General features: G+C 42.6%; 1 protein-coding gene across 1 annotated transcript in view; it reads left to right on the top strand.

Annotated features, from left to right (window-relative positions):
• The window catches only part of LOC100154011 (anosmin-1), a 201,311-nt gene that overhangs the window by 33,044 nt on the left and 152,939 nt on the right, over positions 1 to 15,328 (top strand). The window contains exon 2 of the mRNA XM_085008999.1: positions 4,224 to 4,271. Coding sequence (XP_084865125.1) covers positions 4,224 to 4,271 — 48 coding nt within the window. The remainder of the gene's footprint in view (positions 1 to 4,223; positions 4,272 to 15,328) is intronic.

Genomic DNA, 15,328 nt, shown 5'->3' with positions numbered 1-15,328 from the left:
ATCTAATTGGTTCTAATAGCTGCTGCCGTTGCTCAGAAAGGGGTAAACTCTCCAAAACAGAAATGGTAAAAATGCATAGACCATTCACCCTCAAGGCTATACAAACAGCCAATCAAAGGCAGTGAAAGCAAAAATATTACCGTTGCCCCCTCATCACATTAGCAACCATTGGAAGATTGCCAGCACTCGGGGAAAAGACCCTCCCTGCCTTTGAGCCTCACTAGTGAGCTGGAAGGGGTTAGCATAGAATGCCTGTTGCACTCAGGAGCTGGCAGATCTTAAAGTCCAAGGTCACTCCCCCACTCCTCAAGACAATAACAATGGCAAACAAGCACATCACTAATCACAATGGCTTTTTTTTCCCTTTTTGGTACATCTACCTTGTGCCAAACATTTTGCGACATACATGGATTATCTTTTTAATCTTCCCAAGCAAGCCATGACATACTATCTTCAGTAATAAAAAAAAATGATTATAATCGTAATAATCATTCTTGGCTGCTTGCTCTTGCCCCAAATATTTCTTTCTAATGACAGCTTTTCATTTTATGATTAATGAGAAATTTTGCTTCGAATGAAAATGCTTTGGTTGAGGGAGTGCACTGATGTTAATTCCCAATAAGGTGTAAATACCAGATGGGCTTTGTGGCTCTTGGGGTGTTGGAGCCAATAGGATGGGGGCACTGTGTCTCTGGGTAGGCCTGGCAGTAGACAGAGGTTGCATTTGCTGGGCTACTTAAGGCAATCTTTGACAGGTTCTTTGTGGTTTTGCTGTTAAGGTTTTGGCCATTTTACCTACAAAGGGAACAAAAAGGTTTCTGACCAAGGTATGCCATATCCAGAGCTCCTCACAGCTCTCATCCTTAATTTTTTTTAACCCTGTGACAGTTACTAAATTAAAAAAAAAAAGTATTTCCGTTGATAAGCCAAACTCCACTGTGATCTGCTTTCTACCTGTGCACCGGTCTCCTCTCCTTGTCTCTGCTCCAGCCCATCGACTTGATGTCCTTATGACGGTCAGGACCAGCTGGACCCATACCTCCTTCCAGGCTTGTAAATCTGGAGCTTCCTTCACAGCCCACTGCGAAACGTCACCCTTTGTCTCACTCAGCTTTCGTCAGTGTGGCAGTCACTGTTGAGTCTAACCACTGGCTTCAGGATGTGCCTATTTCAGTGGCCCTCTGTGACTCTTGCTTTCTTTAGTGTAAAACAGATAAACGAAGCTTGTGCCACACATGGGATGATTATGTGGCGGGAGTATGTCAAACACAGAGCAAGTGCCTGCCATGTAGAAGTGGCCAGTCGTGTCCTCATAACATCATTTATTTGATAATGACCATGTCAGGGGCATCATATCCCATTAATAGTATTCTTGTCAACTGCTCTTTTGGGACAAGCGGCTGTTGTCAAGCCTACTTTTTCACTCTGTTACCCTCGCCTGGCCTTGGATGGATGCCATCTCTGAGAACCAGGGAAACTTTCAAGCAAAGAGGAAGCAGGAAGGCCAGTCTCTTGGACCACACACTGGTTGAGGAGCTAAGACTTAGATCAGAGAAAATAGATCCCAGCAGGAGAGAGTAAGATTCATCTCTCGAGAGTGATCCTGCAAATGCAGCAGAGGCAGGGCTGCAGAGGTCCTTCCTAGCTCTCCAGGCAAGGAAAGACCTGGATGGGAAGGAGGTGGAAGCTGGTCCCAGGTCAAAGTTCTCAGAGCAAGGAGCAGACCCTCTGACTTGACTCAGAGAGGCAGAAGGTCCTCAGAAACATGATCCTGGTGAGTAAAGATCTGGCCTTGACCTTGTATCCAAACTGGAGTCCATTCACTTTAGCCTTGAGTCTCTTTAGAAGGGACTTCCCTGGTTTCCATCTCTGGGCCAGGAGCACAAAGCACTTGCCATGGGACCAGGATGTGCTCTGACAGATGTGGCCCTTGGAGGTCCCAGCAGGATGCACCCCTGCATGGGACAAGGAGGAAGGACCCTTCCTAGAAAATTTGATGAGGATAGAAGTTCTCCAATGCTACCCTGGACCCTCCTCTCAGCTTTCCCATAATAATATACTTCTCAACATTTGTCCCCTGCTGTTTGTGCAGTTGTCACCCTGTTTATGACATCGCAGTCCACCTAACCCCCCTGTGAACTTTGAGTGTGTCACCAGGCCAACGGCTCCTTTTATGATACACCAGTTTGCCCATAATGTCTTCTTTCATGCACTCTTTCTGCAAGCATGTCATTTCCACAAATTAAACCACATGCTCTATTTGTCCAGCTTTGGCCTCTGCCCAACCTAATGATGTCGCTGGTATAAACCCTCCCAGGATCAGACTTAACCTCACCCAAGTTTGTATTCAGCTCCAGCTTCAGCCCCTGCTTATGAGCCTGATGAACGTTGGTGAGAGAGATGAGAGCTGTGGATGAGGAGGGCTTGGTAAAGGGATGAGCAGCAGATCCCAGACTTATCTAAAATCATAGGAATATGCAGCCTTTGGGGGAGTTAAGCCTGTAGAGCAGAGCGTTAGGGCGGTGTGATGGAGAGATTGAAGAGCTAGAGCTTTCCTGTGGGACGGAGACCTTTTGGCCTCATGATCTTCACAGAAAAGAGGAAAATTTCTAACCCTATACTGTTGACATCTACCCAGTGGTTCGGGGAATCGAATATTATTAGGATATATTATTGCGGATGGGATATGTCAAGATGTCTTATTGGGAGTGGATGAGCTAATATCCACACAAGGGAATTTGACAATGAGAAAGGTCAAAGGGTTGACATAGATGACAGTATGGATGAAGCAACAAGACTGTGGCATTTGATGTAACGTACAACTTTATAAAAGCAGCCACACACAGAAGCCCACGGATCGTGTGATTTTGCTTATGTGAAATGTCCAGACTGGGTAAATCTATCAGAAGGAAAGGAGATTAATGGTCATCAGGCCCGGGGAGGGGGAGGGATTGGTAAGAGGTACGGGTTTCTGTGTGGTGTGATGGAAAGGCCCACACATCATGAACCTTCATGGTTGCATAGCCTTTACACTAAAACCCACTGAGCTGTACACGTGAAATGAGTGACTTCTGTAAATGTGAATTCTATATCAATAAACTTATTACAAGAATATTTTCTAAAAGACGTCTCATTGGCTCCATGTTCATTGCTCTTAGCTGCAAAGAAAGGTAATACCATTCTGTTTATCCTGCTATTCTTAAAATTAACAGTTCAGGTGTTCAAACATAAGAAATGGACTACTTCATCTCATGCCCAAACTTCAAAGAACTGGAGGACACAACATCTTCATTATCGGCTTCTATTATTGCTTCCTACCACCCTAGCCTAGCACAGTGTGATGTTACATAACACAACCCAAGTATCACCAACAATGTAGTCAGGTGGAATAACAAGTTTCAAGCAGAAGTTCACATACTAGGGATAGAAGATTATCGTCCTGGTGTTTGGTATATACTGAGTGACTGACTGTCAGACCATGCTGAGTGGTTTGCACAGATTCCCTCCCTTGGTTCTCCCACTGACTTCACAGAGGAGATACTGTCCTTAGGCTTTACAGATGGATAAACTGAGGGGCAGACATAGGAAGTCCCTTGTCAGTTACAGCCAGCTGAAAAGGAGACAGAAGATTTTTCCCGTGGGATCTGACTGTCAGGCTCAAAGTCTTATCACTGAATTGGTTGGAATAGAAAGCCTCCAGGATGCCAGCTGGTAAATTTACTCAAACTGCTTACTACGGAAGAAATGTCTAGGAGTCATGTTCCTGCCGGTATGTGTTCTATTGCTCAGCACACCCCAAGAGATGACTCAGTTTTCCTTTTGAAACAACATGAAATCTTCATTTTATATATATATATATATATATATATATATATATCATGAAGTCAGGAACAAAACAGGATTTCCATTAGAAACTCATTTTCTCTTTCATAAGGACAGACATTAATCACAATGGCAAGATTTGTCTTTTGTTAATGCAACTCTTTTAATTAATTAATTTTTGGCTGCGTCGCATGGTGTGCAGAAGTCCCAGGCCAGGAATAGAACCCAAGCTACAGCAGTGACCCAAGCCACAGCAGTGACAACACAGGATCCTTAACTGCTAGGTGGCCACGGAACTGCAATGCAAATATTTTCAAATTATAATCATACACAGACAGGTGTATTTCGTTTTCAAATAGAAAATTGTCTAATGAGTCAATATATCTTTTTCTTTTTTGCAGAACAATGGTTCCCTGGTCTGGTGCCAGAATCACAAGCAGTGTTCTAAGGTATGTTGCCTACAACTTTATCAATATTAAAAAAAAAAAAAAACAACTTTAAATTTTGGAGCAACTGTGGAGTCACAGGAAGTTGCAAAGCTAGTACAGAGAAATCGCATGTACTTTTTACCTGGTTTATACCAATAATCGCACTTCATGTATTTGTAGAACAATATTACAGGCAGAAAATTGACATTGATACAATGTGTCCATATAGTTCTATGAGGTTTTATCACTTGCATAGATTTAGTTAGTGTAGCCACTATTGCGATTGTGATGCATGTAGCAATATTTCTATATACTACCTTATTTGTGTATTTATTCTGTCATCTCTTTGATCAAAACATTTTTTAAGGGGACACATCTTCGGGTTAGACCAGAAGATTTAATGCATTCTATTTTGTCCTAAGTTATTTTGTGTGTGTTTATTTTGTTTGTGTGTAGGAGTTGCTGGTTAATTAATTTGATTCTTTAAGCAGTCTCTTCCATTTTTGAGTATTTTTTGTTGCACACACATGCTCTAAAGTTGTCATTATACTCATTCATATGTTTCAAAGCATAAATTTCTTGCTTCAGTCCCAAAACATCATAATCTTAAAAAAATGTAATAGATGATTTAGTTCCAGTCTGAAAGTAGCTTTTACATTCAGATTATATAAGTGAATAAAGTTTGAGCTTGCTTTAAATACTGGAGCACTTTGGGATTGTAAGAGTGTTTGATGAGATTTCTTTCATGGATCCTACTATTAGACTAAACAGTAAAGCCTTCCTTTCTTTGACAGCCAAAATTTCATCTGAGCAATACTCAATCATATGAAATAGCGTATTTATGAAGAACAGTATTATTTTGAAAGGTCTTTGAAACATATCATCTCAAAGTAAATGATGGGAGAATAATGTTTCTAAACCTAAAACTTTATTCTAATGCTACATTCTGACCCTCGTGTGCGTTGTATCATTTAATCCACATGAATGCTATGAAAAACAGAACAGAATTATGTGACTGCGAAAACATTTGGTAAATGTCAGCTTTGCTTAGCTCTGACTCTCTAGATCCTGGAGAGAAATGAGATGTCTGGTTTATGATCCTTTTAGTCTTTTTATATGGTATCATAAGCATTTGCTCTGGTAAGACCTTTTCTGGTATCTATTATATTAGTTGTTCTTCAGCTGTTTTTTTTTTTTTTTTTTTGGTGTGTGTGTGTGTATGTGTAATTTGTTTATGTCATCCTTGCAGGAAAGGATGTGTGTATGTGGGGGTGGCATATGTATGGCTATGAGACAAACTGAATTTCATCAGTAATGTTTTGCCCAGTTTTGTTAGTTGGGTTGTACATGAATGATAACTTACTATATCAGTATTCTTTTACATTGCCCCCCTTTCTCCTTATCATATCAAGCAATTAATTCATTTTTACACGCTTGAAATCCAAATGGAAGAGGTTCATTTGAACTGCTTTAAAAATATCCTAATTAGAGAACATTGCGGCCCTAGGGAATACAGAGTGTTGAACCGTATTTTGTAATTGACTGATCAAGGCTGACAGGAGAGTCGGAATTGCACAAGGATCAATTCCTTTTGCCAGAATGCAAAAAGGAATCAATAAGTGACAGCTAACTCCACCAGAAACTTTGGAATCTGTTATAAAGACAGTGTAAATTTAAGAACCATCTTTAGTCTGAATCCATGGGGACGGATCTCACAGGTTGATCAGAGCTTATCTCCTTTGGAGTTAGAGCTGGCATTTCTTTTGAGATTTAGGAGGGACCGTGTAGGCTTTTCCTCTTGATCTTTAGGTTGATGAGGTGAATGGTGAGTGATGGTAATTCCATTTTACAGATGGGGGGATTCAGGCATACGTCCTTGTTAATGGCCCTGGAATCACTCAGCAAATTGGTAGAGGTGAGCTAAGGTTTGGAATGTCATCCCTCTATGCTGTGTTGTATAGAGATCAACAACTTGCCAAAACCTATTTCCAATGTGCATTGGGGAAGAGTTAAAAAAACAAATAAGCACACACCAAATCAAGAAGTAGTGCTGATGGTAAAATTTTCTGAATACATGTTAAAAGATAATTTTTGCTAATATGTTATGGAAAGTACTCACTTTCTAATTAGTTCTGGTTGCTTCTTCAAAGCCCATCACCTTTGGAATCCCTGCAGAATAAGATCTCTTCTTCCCATCGAACAACATTCCTTGTCCCATCCTCCAGCATCTCTTGCCTGGACCATTCCAGGAGCATCCTCTTGGGTCTCTCAGCTTCTATGCTGCTCACATGGATGCTGGAAAGACCCTTTCAACACGCAAGCTGAATCACACTGCTGTCTGCCTCACACTATTTAATATCTTTCCATCTTGCTCATTCTAAAGCATCAATGCTGTCTCGTCTGCCTGTGCTCTCCCCAACTCTCTCCAGCTTTGCTCCATCAAATTTGCTTTTCTTTCCACCCAGAACCCTCCTTCCTTAGCACCCCCCCTCCCCACCCCACCAGTCACGTCTCAGCACAAATGCTACTTCTCAGCCTTGCCTTCCCAGGTCACTGCCCAGCCATTTATACACTTCATTGTCCGTATTACCCCCACAGGATATTATGTAGTTATTCCTTCATCTCTGAGAATCTGTCTCCGTCACTAGAAAGCACATGCCAGGGGGCACTGACTGTGTTCTCTTTGTTCATTGGGGTACCTTCAGAGACGAGGGTAGTGTTTGGCACGGAATAGTTGCTCAGCAAATATTTGTGAATGAATCCATGAATGACCTCCATAGATGACACTTTCTTCCTCCTCCAGAGGACATCATTTCTGTATTACTTTCGGGAAAAAGGTATAATCCATGTCGTATCCACCTAACTTAGCATGATTACGTATTAGGAAAATCTTTCCCTTTTTCCTGTAATGACATCGGTATTATGAAGTCAGGGGTTCTTTGTATCATTCAACTCCAGGTAATATAGAGCAGTGACTTACTGCCCAGCATAGTTTGAGACCAGCGGTTCTCAACCTGGAATGACTTTGCTCCCAAGTGGACATTTGGCAATGGTAGGAGACGTTTTCGGTTGTTACACCGATGGTGGGAAGCTCCTGGCATGTGGTGGGTGGAGGTCAGGAATGCTGACAGAGGACAACATGCAGGACTTCCTCACAGTGAAGAATGATTTGGCTCCAAGTTCAACAGTGTGCCAAGGGAGGTCGAGAAACCCTGGTCCCTGCGCTTTATGGGATACAAAAGATTTGAAAGCAGGTCCTATTCTCCACAGGTTTACTTTATTATGTGAAGGAAAATAAACATAGTTTACGGAGCATGTGGTGTGTGCCAAGCACCTTTGCTGAGGCTCGTTGTGTGTTAGGAATTCTAATTCTCATCATACACAGTGTCTGTGAAAGGCCCGATAGGAAATATTTTCATTTTTGGAGCCCATTACATCTCTGTGGCAACTACTCACGTGGCTGTTGTAGCATGGAATCAGTGATAGATAATATACAACTAAAGGAACGTGGCTGTGTTCCAATAAAACTTTAGGTATGGACCCTGAAATTTGAATTTCATATAATTTTCACATCACCAAAATTTATTGTTTTCCCCAGCCATTAAAAAAAAATGTAAGAACAACTCTTGGCTTGCTAACTGTACAAAAGTAAGTCCCAGGCTGTATTTGCCTATGTGCTATGGTTTGCCAGTCTCTCCTATATGCCGTTGCATTTGCATGTGCCAAAAACAAATGAAAATAAAACAGTAAAATTGCATTCTTCTCTCAAGATAAAGACACATCTAGATGGATTCAAAGGAAAAAAACAAACAGTTGCTACCATCACGTGTGGAAAATCGTTGGTCAGCTGGTGAGAATTTGCTGAATGAATGAGTGAACTAGGTCAACCGACAATACGAAGAAAAGGTCAAATCACCATACATTTTTGAAAACTCAAGATTAAAATGTGATTTTTAGAGCCAGTAAAAATCGTGAATGACATCACAATGGGCAACAGAAAGGACAACGGGATGTCCTATCTCTTGCCTTCTTCCAGAGTTTTCTACATTGTTCTTGCCTTTGAGCGGTTTTCTGACTCTGTAAATGGTAGAACGTTGATAATAACACCGATGAGTTTTATCCTTGGAAATGGAAGTGATTGTGTCCAGTGGAACGCAACTGATAATTACCCCAAGAACAGACCATTTTGTATCTCTTTCAGTCCATTCCAGCCTACCTTTTTGTGTGTAAATATATTTATATTTGCATTTCTCATGTTTCTCCTTTGAACCAAATGAACCATATTACTGGTTCTTGCAGTATTTCATGAGTTAAATCAAATCTTTGACACTTGTTCATTTTATGTAAGCATGAGGGTCATGCATTTCCTTTATAAAACATGTACCCTTTAACCTTAAGCTCCATTATCTTTCTGAACCTTGCATCTAAGAGTGGTACTTTTAGTGAAACCCACCCGTGCTGGGGCGCATGTGTGCTCATTCTCTCTTCTTTTGGGTGTTGGAACTCACTTGACTTTTGTTTCCCATTTGGTTGTGTGGATTTGTGTTGAAAAGCAGTAATTAAGGGCTCCATCTTAGCGCAGTGGCATGTTGCTTTGATCTCCGTGGGGAGTTCGGTTCTTACAGGGGCTGTAACTCCAAATGCTTAGTCATTTTCCAGGTTTATTCAGAGCCAGACTTACAGGTGAGGAAGATTGGTTTTGCTTGGTGGAACATCTGGATGGCTTCATTGGACATCTGTGAAATTTATTGGATAAAGGTCAACCCCCAGAAACATAACTGAATGTGACTTTTGAAGGTTTTTGTTTTGTGTTAGATGCTTTCCATGATTTATGTGGTAATGACTAAATCCGTAGAGCCCCAGGAAAACGTATCTTCAGAGGAAAATGAAAACTCAGGCACACATGGAAATGTGCAATATCCAGATACCCAAGAACCTCAGTTGAACGTTCCTTATTTCTTTGCAATTCTAGTAAACAAAGGATCCAAATTTCAGATGCTTTGTGTACTTTAAAACATTAAAGCCTACTGTGATACTGACTTTGTATAATCAACTTTTCCCTGACTTCGTATAATCAACCTCAAGGAGAAAGTTGATGTATGTTAAGCATCTCTTGTCCAACATATTGATATCTTGGGGGAGTTACCGATTATTTCATAGGCAAAGCTGCTGCTGCTGCTGATTGTCAAGAAGAGTTGTGGGTTTGTACCACTGGAAGAGTAAAACAAAACTTCTCATGTATTATAATTAATTCCCTTTTTTTGGATACCAACTTCTTATTTCCTTAAGTAAGGATCATGACAATGTTTCTAAGTAAATGGGATGTGATAATCTGGGAAAGAAGAGAGAGATTCTATTTATTTAATAGAGGCGGAATTAAAATTTGTATGGAATGCGTATGAAAAGAACTTGTTAGGTGTGTGAAAGTTTGGCAGGTGTTCTCTTGAAAAAGCAATCTGCATGTGCAATATTTGTACTAGCATGGTGAAGAAAAGTTGTCAGATGCACATTTTCCAGCCTATCCTATACCCGTAAGTGGCATCATCTGAAGTACCCCCACAAACCACGACTGTGTGTCTCTGTGCTTACCAAGAGATAAGGTCTCTCCTGGGGAGATGTATGCTCTTAGATTCCTCAGTCTCCATGCAGTTGAAAAGCAAATCATCAGCAAGAGTGAGTTAGGGCTTGATGTGTAACTTTGTTACCAAGTATTCCATCCATTGTTGCTATTAGGGGAACATTCAAGTGGACAGCATCTCACAGGTAAAGGCAGACATGGAGAAAAAAGGACAGTGAGAGAATGTAGAACAGATAAAAACAAGAAGAACTTAAATCTGGGGAGCTAAACAGGCACCTTGTTTCCAAACTTCATTTCCTAAATGGCAAGGTTGACCTTGGTGATGGGGGAAGGCGTCTAGCTGGTTCCTGCTAGAGCTCCTGCAGGGAGATCATGAGTTAATGATGGAAACAGTGAGAGATTTGCTGTCACAACCTCCAGGAATGCGAGCTCAAGGTTCTAACCAGCCTCCAGCATTGAAGGCAGCCTGAACTGGTGTCCCTGACTGGCTTTCCCTCGTGCTGTCATTCTTATGGTAAGTATTTCCTGCCCTCATGCTGGGAACTTTTATCAAACATATTAGTGTGCTTTGGGCTGATCATTAGCCTGCAGCATCTGGGACATTCTAGTGGGGTTTTTTTAGCTTAGAAAGTAGCCCGTGTGCTGTAATAAACTTGGAAAACTTCACCAGGCTCATAGCACCATCCATAATTAAGAATAGGTTCCTATTTGGATTTAAATCCAGCTTGTGACATGTTCATAATCCAGCGTGTTTCTGATTCTCCATTGCAATTTTTACGGGTGTGAAAGACTTCCATCTGCAATAAACTTCAAAGTGAGGACGTGTGGAAGGGGAGAAGCATCTCTGTGTAAGTCCTTATCCTCACCGCTTCCTAATCTCTTGCTATTCATTTCTCCTGCCCTCTGATGGAAGAAGATACAAAGGAAATCTCTGATTTGGTTCTCAGCTGAGGACGGGTTCCTGAAAGCTGCCTTTAGAAAGGGAAGCTGTTTGGCACATGAAAAAGATCTCAGTCAGGAGGCATTACATAAATGCTGATGGGCTGACAGATGTTTTGAGGTTGTGATGTATTCATCAGGAGGCACATAGGGGGAGCGTGGATGAGCTCCCACTGCTTGAAGACCTCGGGTTTGATCTGACAGCTAGTAAAGAGCAGCCGTGCTGGCTGAAGGAAGAAGAGGGTTCCATATTAGAAAAGAGACACTATTGGGTTTCATTATCTGGGTAGGGCAGAATTTGGGTGCGTTGAATATGTTATCATGCTGTTGTTGCCTTGCCTTCTTCAAGGAGAATCCTTATTGAAATCATCACGACTGAGGTGAAAACTCTCCCTTGAATTTAGGGAGTCAGTGTTTGCTTTTCTGTGTTCATGGTTGTGACTCTACCTTGAAGGTCACTCTTGACACAACGGTCAAATTGTTCTGCCTAATCATATACACTGGAATTCCTCCTGGAAGCCTGATTTGTGTTGGCATAAATCAACATTCAAGCATAGTCTGTTTTGAAAACATTTTATATATATAGTCTTTTTAGGGCTGCAGCTGCAGCGTATGGAGGTGTCCAAAGTAGGGGTTGATTTGGAGCCACAGCTGCCATCCTACACCACAGCCACAGAAATTCCAGATCCAAGCTGCATCTGCAATCTACACCACAGATCACAGCAACGCTGGATCCTTAACCCACTAAGCGAGGCCAGGGATCGAACCTACGTCCTCATGGATACTAAACAGATTCGTTTCTGCTGAGCCGCGACAGGCACTCCTTTTTCTATATATTTTTGAGAGAGCAGTTATTATAGGAAAATACATCTAGGTACTAATTTCAACGCTGTTTTTCCTAGCTGGAAGAACTAAGAAATGCTTTGGTAGCTAATTTGCATAAAGAAGAAATACTGGCTAATTAAGGGAAAAGTTAATTTTCCTTTTCCACGCATTCTCATTTTTTATCTGTTTGATGTGGAAGAAGTTCTTTTACCCTAGAAATAGTCACATTCACCTACCTTAGTATATTTGCTTTTCAGTCTTTGGGGTCATAGATCTAAGATTCATTGCTCAAAGCATGATGTTTTTACTGAAGTGAACTTGGGTCTGCTTGTCTGCATGCTATAAAGAAAATCTGCTGAGGGGGTGTTGTGGGGAAGAAAAGTGAAGCATTTATTGCAGGGCACCAAGCAAAGAGAATGGGCAGCTCATGCTCAAAAGACTCAAACTCCCCCCTGGCTTTCAGGGGAGGGTTTGTAAAGACAGGGTGAGGGAGAAGGGTGAGCGAACAGCAGATCTGCCAGCTGTGGGCATGATCAGCTCATGGACGTTCTTCTGATTGGTTGGTGGTGAGGTAACCAGGTGATGTTTTGAGCATCAGCATCACGTCCAACCAACATCATCTGGTTCCAGCTGACCTGGGGTCTATAAGCTAGTGGGTGATGTCTGTTAATTTCTTCCACCCAGTGGGGGTTTCAGCATCTGCAGAACAGCTCAGGCTCTGTCCCAGATTATGATCTATATAGCCCTTGATGAGGAACCAAAGGTCCTTGACTTTCTTGAATGGCTAAACTGTTACTATTTTGTTTTGCTTGACTGTTTTCCTTTGTTTTGCATTTTCTCCCTTCTCACATTATGTTGGCTCTTTGGAACTCTGGGAAAGCCTAGGAAGCAAAAGTTTTTCTGCATAGAAGAAGCAGGCAGAGGATATTTGGGGTTGGGGTCTGTCCTGGGAAGGCCCCATAGGGTGCTCCTTGGTTGCAGTGTGAAGTGAGTGTGTGCATGTGTGTGAGAGAGAGACAGAGAGAGGGCTAAGCTGGGCATCTGTTCTGCCATTTTTCAGTCTATAATTCCTGCAGCTGTGTATGTGATATACCACGAAGTTTGTACCTTTTGTTTTGTTCTAAGTTGAAAGAGAAAATAACTTCACTAAGGAGAATCTTTGTCAGCTCCTCCGTTTGCCTTCTCTGATGCGTGTCCGGGCAGAGTTAAGATGATGTTTCTATTCAAACAGTCATCCTTTTCAGGATCTCTAATTTTTCTGTGGATGTCTGAGCGAACAGTAGTGCTGCCAGCTACGAAGAGTGAAATGTTACCAAGAAACCACTGTACTCCTGGTACTTGCCAGGGACTAGAACATCAAGCCCTTGGTATTCCTGTGGTACCAAAAGGCACCAGGGAGAAGCCATAGTTGCACCTTCCCAAAGGGTGTATGGTTTCCAGATGCTCTGCAATCCATGCCTGGATTATAGGACTAAACTCTGTGCCTTCAAGATCTCAAAGTTGTCCTTTGATGAATGGCTCTTACTGAATCCCATGCTGCTACAGTGCAGCACCTCTCATATTCTCAGAGACTGTGTCACAAGCCCAGTCACCGAGGCTGCCCTGAGGAACTTGCCAAGGACATCAGGCTGTTGTTCTTCACCATCTTCAGGAGAGAACTTGGGAAGATATCCATCATCTTCCCCATATCACTACCAATTATGCTTCCCCCGGACGCTGGTGGATGCTTTCGCCTGCACATCCAGTGCAAACTGTCAGCAATAGCGTTCTCCCCTGAGAACTGGCTGTTGCAACGCCAAGAGATAAATCGAGTCACCTCCGTGAACAAGGCTACTGAAATTTATCCCAGGTGTTTTGGGAACCAGCCAGTTTTTATTTTCCCTTATCTTGTCTTGCACACACACATAGGATTTTTTTTTTCCTGGCTGTATCCTATGGATCATTATACATTGTCTTGAATCCTTTTAAGAACGACAAAGACAGTAGATAAATCCAGAATGCCAAAACTAACTAGAGAAAGGCTGTCCTGGGGCTGAAACTTGCCCGGCGCGTTGTGCAGCTTCCTGAACCATTTTGGGCACAATTTCACGGTTGATGTTGATGAGGGGACATGACATCTATATTCCTCCGGAAGCTTGTCCAGCTGGGCAGTGATGACGAGGACACCATTTCTTGGAAGGAGGGACTGTGCCCCCTTGTCGGTTAGGGAACAGCCGTGACTGGGCGAAAGAAGCCAGAAAGTGCGGTGGAAATTGTGAAAGCAGTGGATGCAGTATGGACGTGTTCTGATGGAAAATGAGGTGAGTGGAACAAAGGTGAAAAGCTTTTGTCTGTGACCGCCTTTTGGAGCCAAAGGGGTTTGCCCCTGTCTTCACAGATCTTAAGTCATAAATAGCAGAGGTCAAAGAATAGTCTTTAAAACCACACAATAAAGAAAGAACTTCTCTCAACTGGGTCTTTTCAGAGCATAGCTACCCGTGTGGGTGAGTTCATTTTCCATTTGTGTGGGGGAAGAAATGTGTGTACTTTGTAAAGAAGTCTTTCCTCCTCTCTCCCTTCCTTTCTTTTTTTTCTCTCTCTGTCTTTTTTTTCTTCCTTTCTCTCCCCCCACCTTCCTTCTATCATAGTAGCGAATGTTTATATTGAAATCTATGAAGAACCTTCCCAATCTGTCTTAGATTAGGGGAATCCCTCTTGAAATTTTAAGCAAAGAGCAACAGATGTGGATAAACTGGGCATTTCGTATTCTTTAACTGCAAGAGAAAACCTCACTCTGGCAACAGCATGGACCTCTCGAAGTGCTTTTTGTTACACCAACAGCTCCGCTTCCATTGATGTGTATACTTGTGTTGGAAGACAGGTTGCCGGTAAGGCTGAGCTGAACAGAAGACATTTGCTGGTGGTTCCCAAAGTGACTTGTGAACAGTGCCTTATGAAACAGTGTGCCTTTTACATAATTACAGGTGACTGATTCTGCATCAAATTCCACATAGGGAATGCTGTTTAGAACAAGAACCACAGAAGCAGCCGGGCCAGGACCCGCCTTGCACTGTGCAAGCCAAGGTCACTGTAAGCCTTGGCCACCTGTAGCGTTTTGCAGACTTTTCTCCTATGCCTTGATGGCAGCACTGTGGAGAGGGAAGGGGAGTTGCCTGCTCCTCCTTGGGGTGGGATGGGACACCGCTTGTCTGGGTCCTGCCTGCTGATGACGGCGGGGTCTGGAGGACCCCACGCCTCCCAGTTCTCACAGCTGAAAGGTTGAACTTGGGCGTTTGCAGATGAATGAGCCGCCTTTCCCAAGAGAAACTGCACAATGGCTTTGGGACTATTAAGCTCTGAAGATTCATGCTCTGGCGTTGGGGAGTGTGTGTTCAGCATCTTTTCCTTGGGGAGGGGGAGGCATGCGCGTTTTGGCTTTTTACATCCAACTGTATGCCCATTTTCCCTTTTTGTACGAGGAAATAATGCCTGCACTAAGGGTAACCCCCACCCCCCTCCTAAATCCTTCCACAAAAAGATACTTACTAAGGCTGGCATTCTGAAGAACTAAATGCTTCTTTAACTTTGCTTTATCTGCTTCAATGAGCACAGTGTACCGAGTCCGGGGAATTCACATTAGGGCCGCGAGCCGCCCTCCCCATTCTCTCGGGCTCTTTGGGCACAGAAATAATCCCTTCCTAGGATCTTTTGAGAAAGCATCCAAACGGTGCAGCCTAATCAGCTGTAAATCTTGGCC

Source organism: Sus scrofa, chromosome Y, assembly GCF_054392235.1.
Source record: "Sus scrofa isolate SSC_HxYL_T2T_F1_AM1 chromosome Y, Sscrofa_HxYL_maternal_Yorkshire_Landrace_v2.0, whole genome shotgun sequence".
NCBI classification, from domain to species: domain Eukaryota; kingdom Metazoa; phylum Chordata; class Mammalia; order Artiodactyla; family Suidae; genus Sus; species Sus scrofa.
This window is presented reverse-complemented; position numbering and strand designations above follow the sequence as displayed.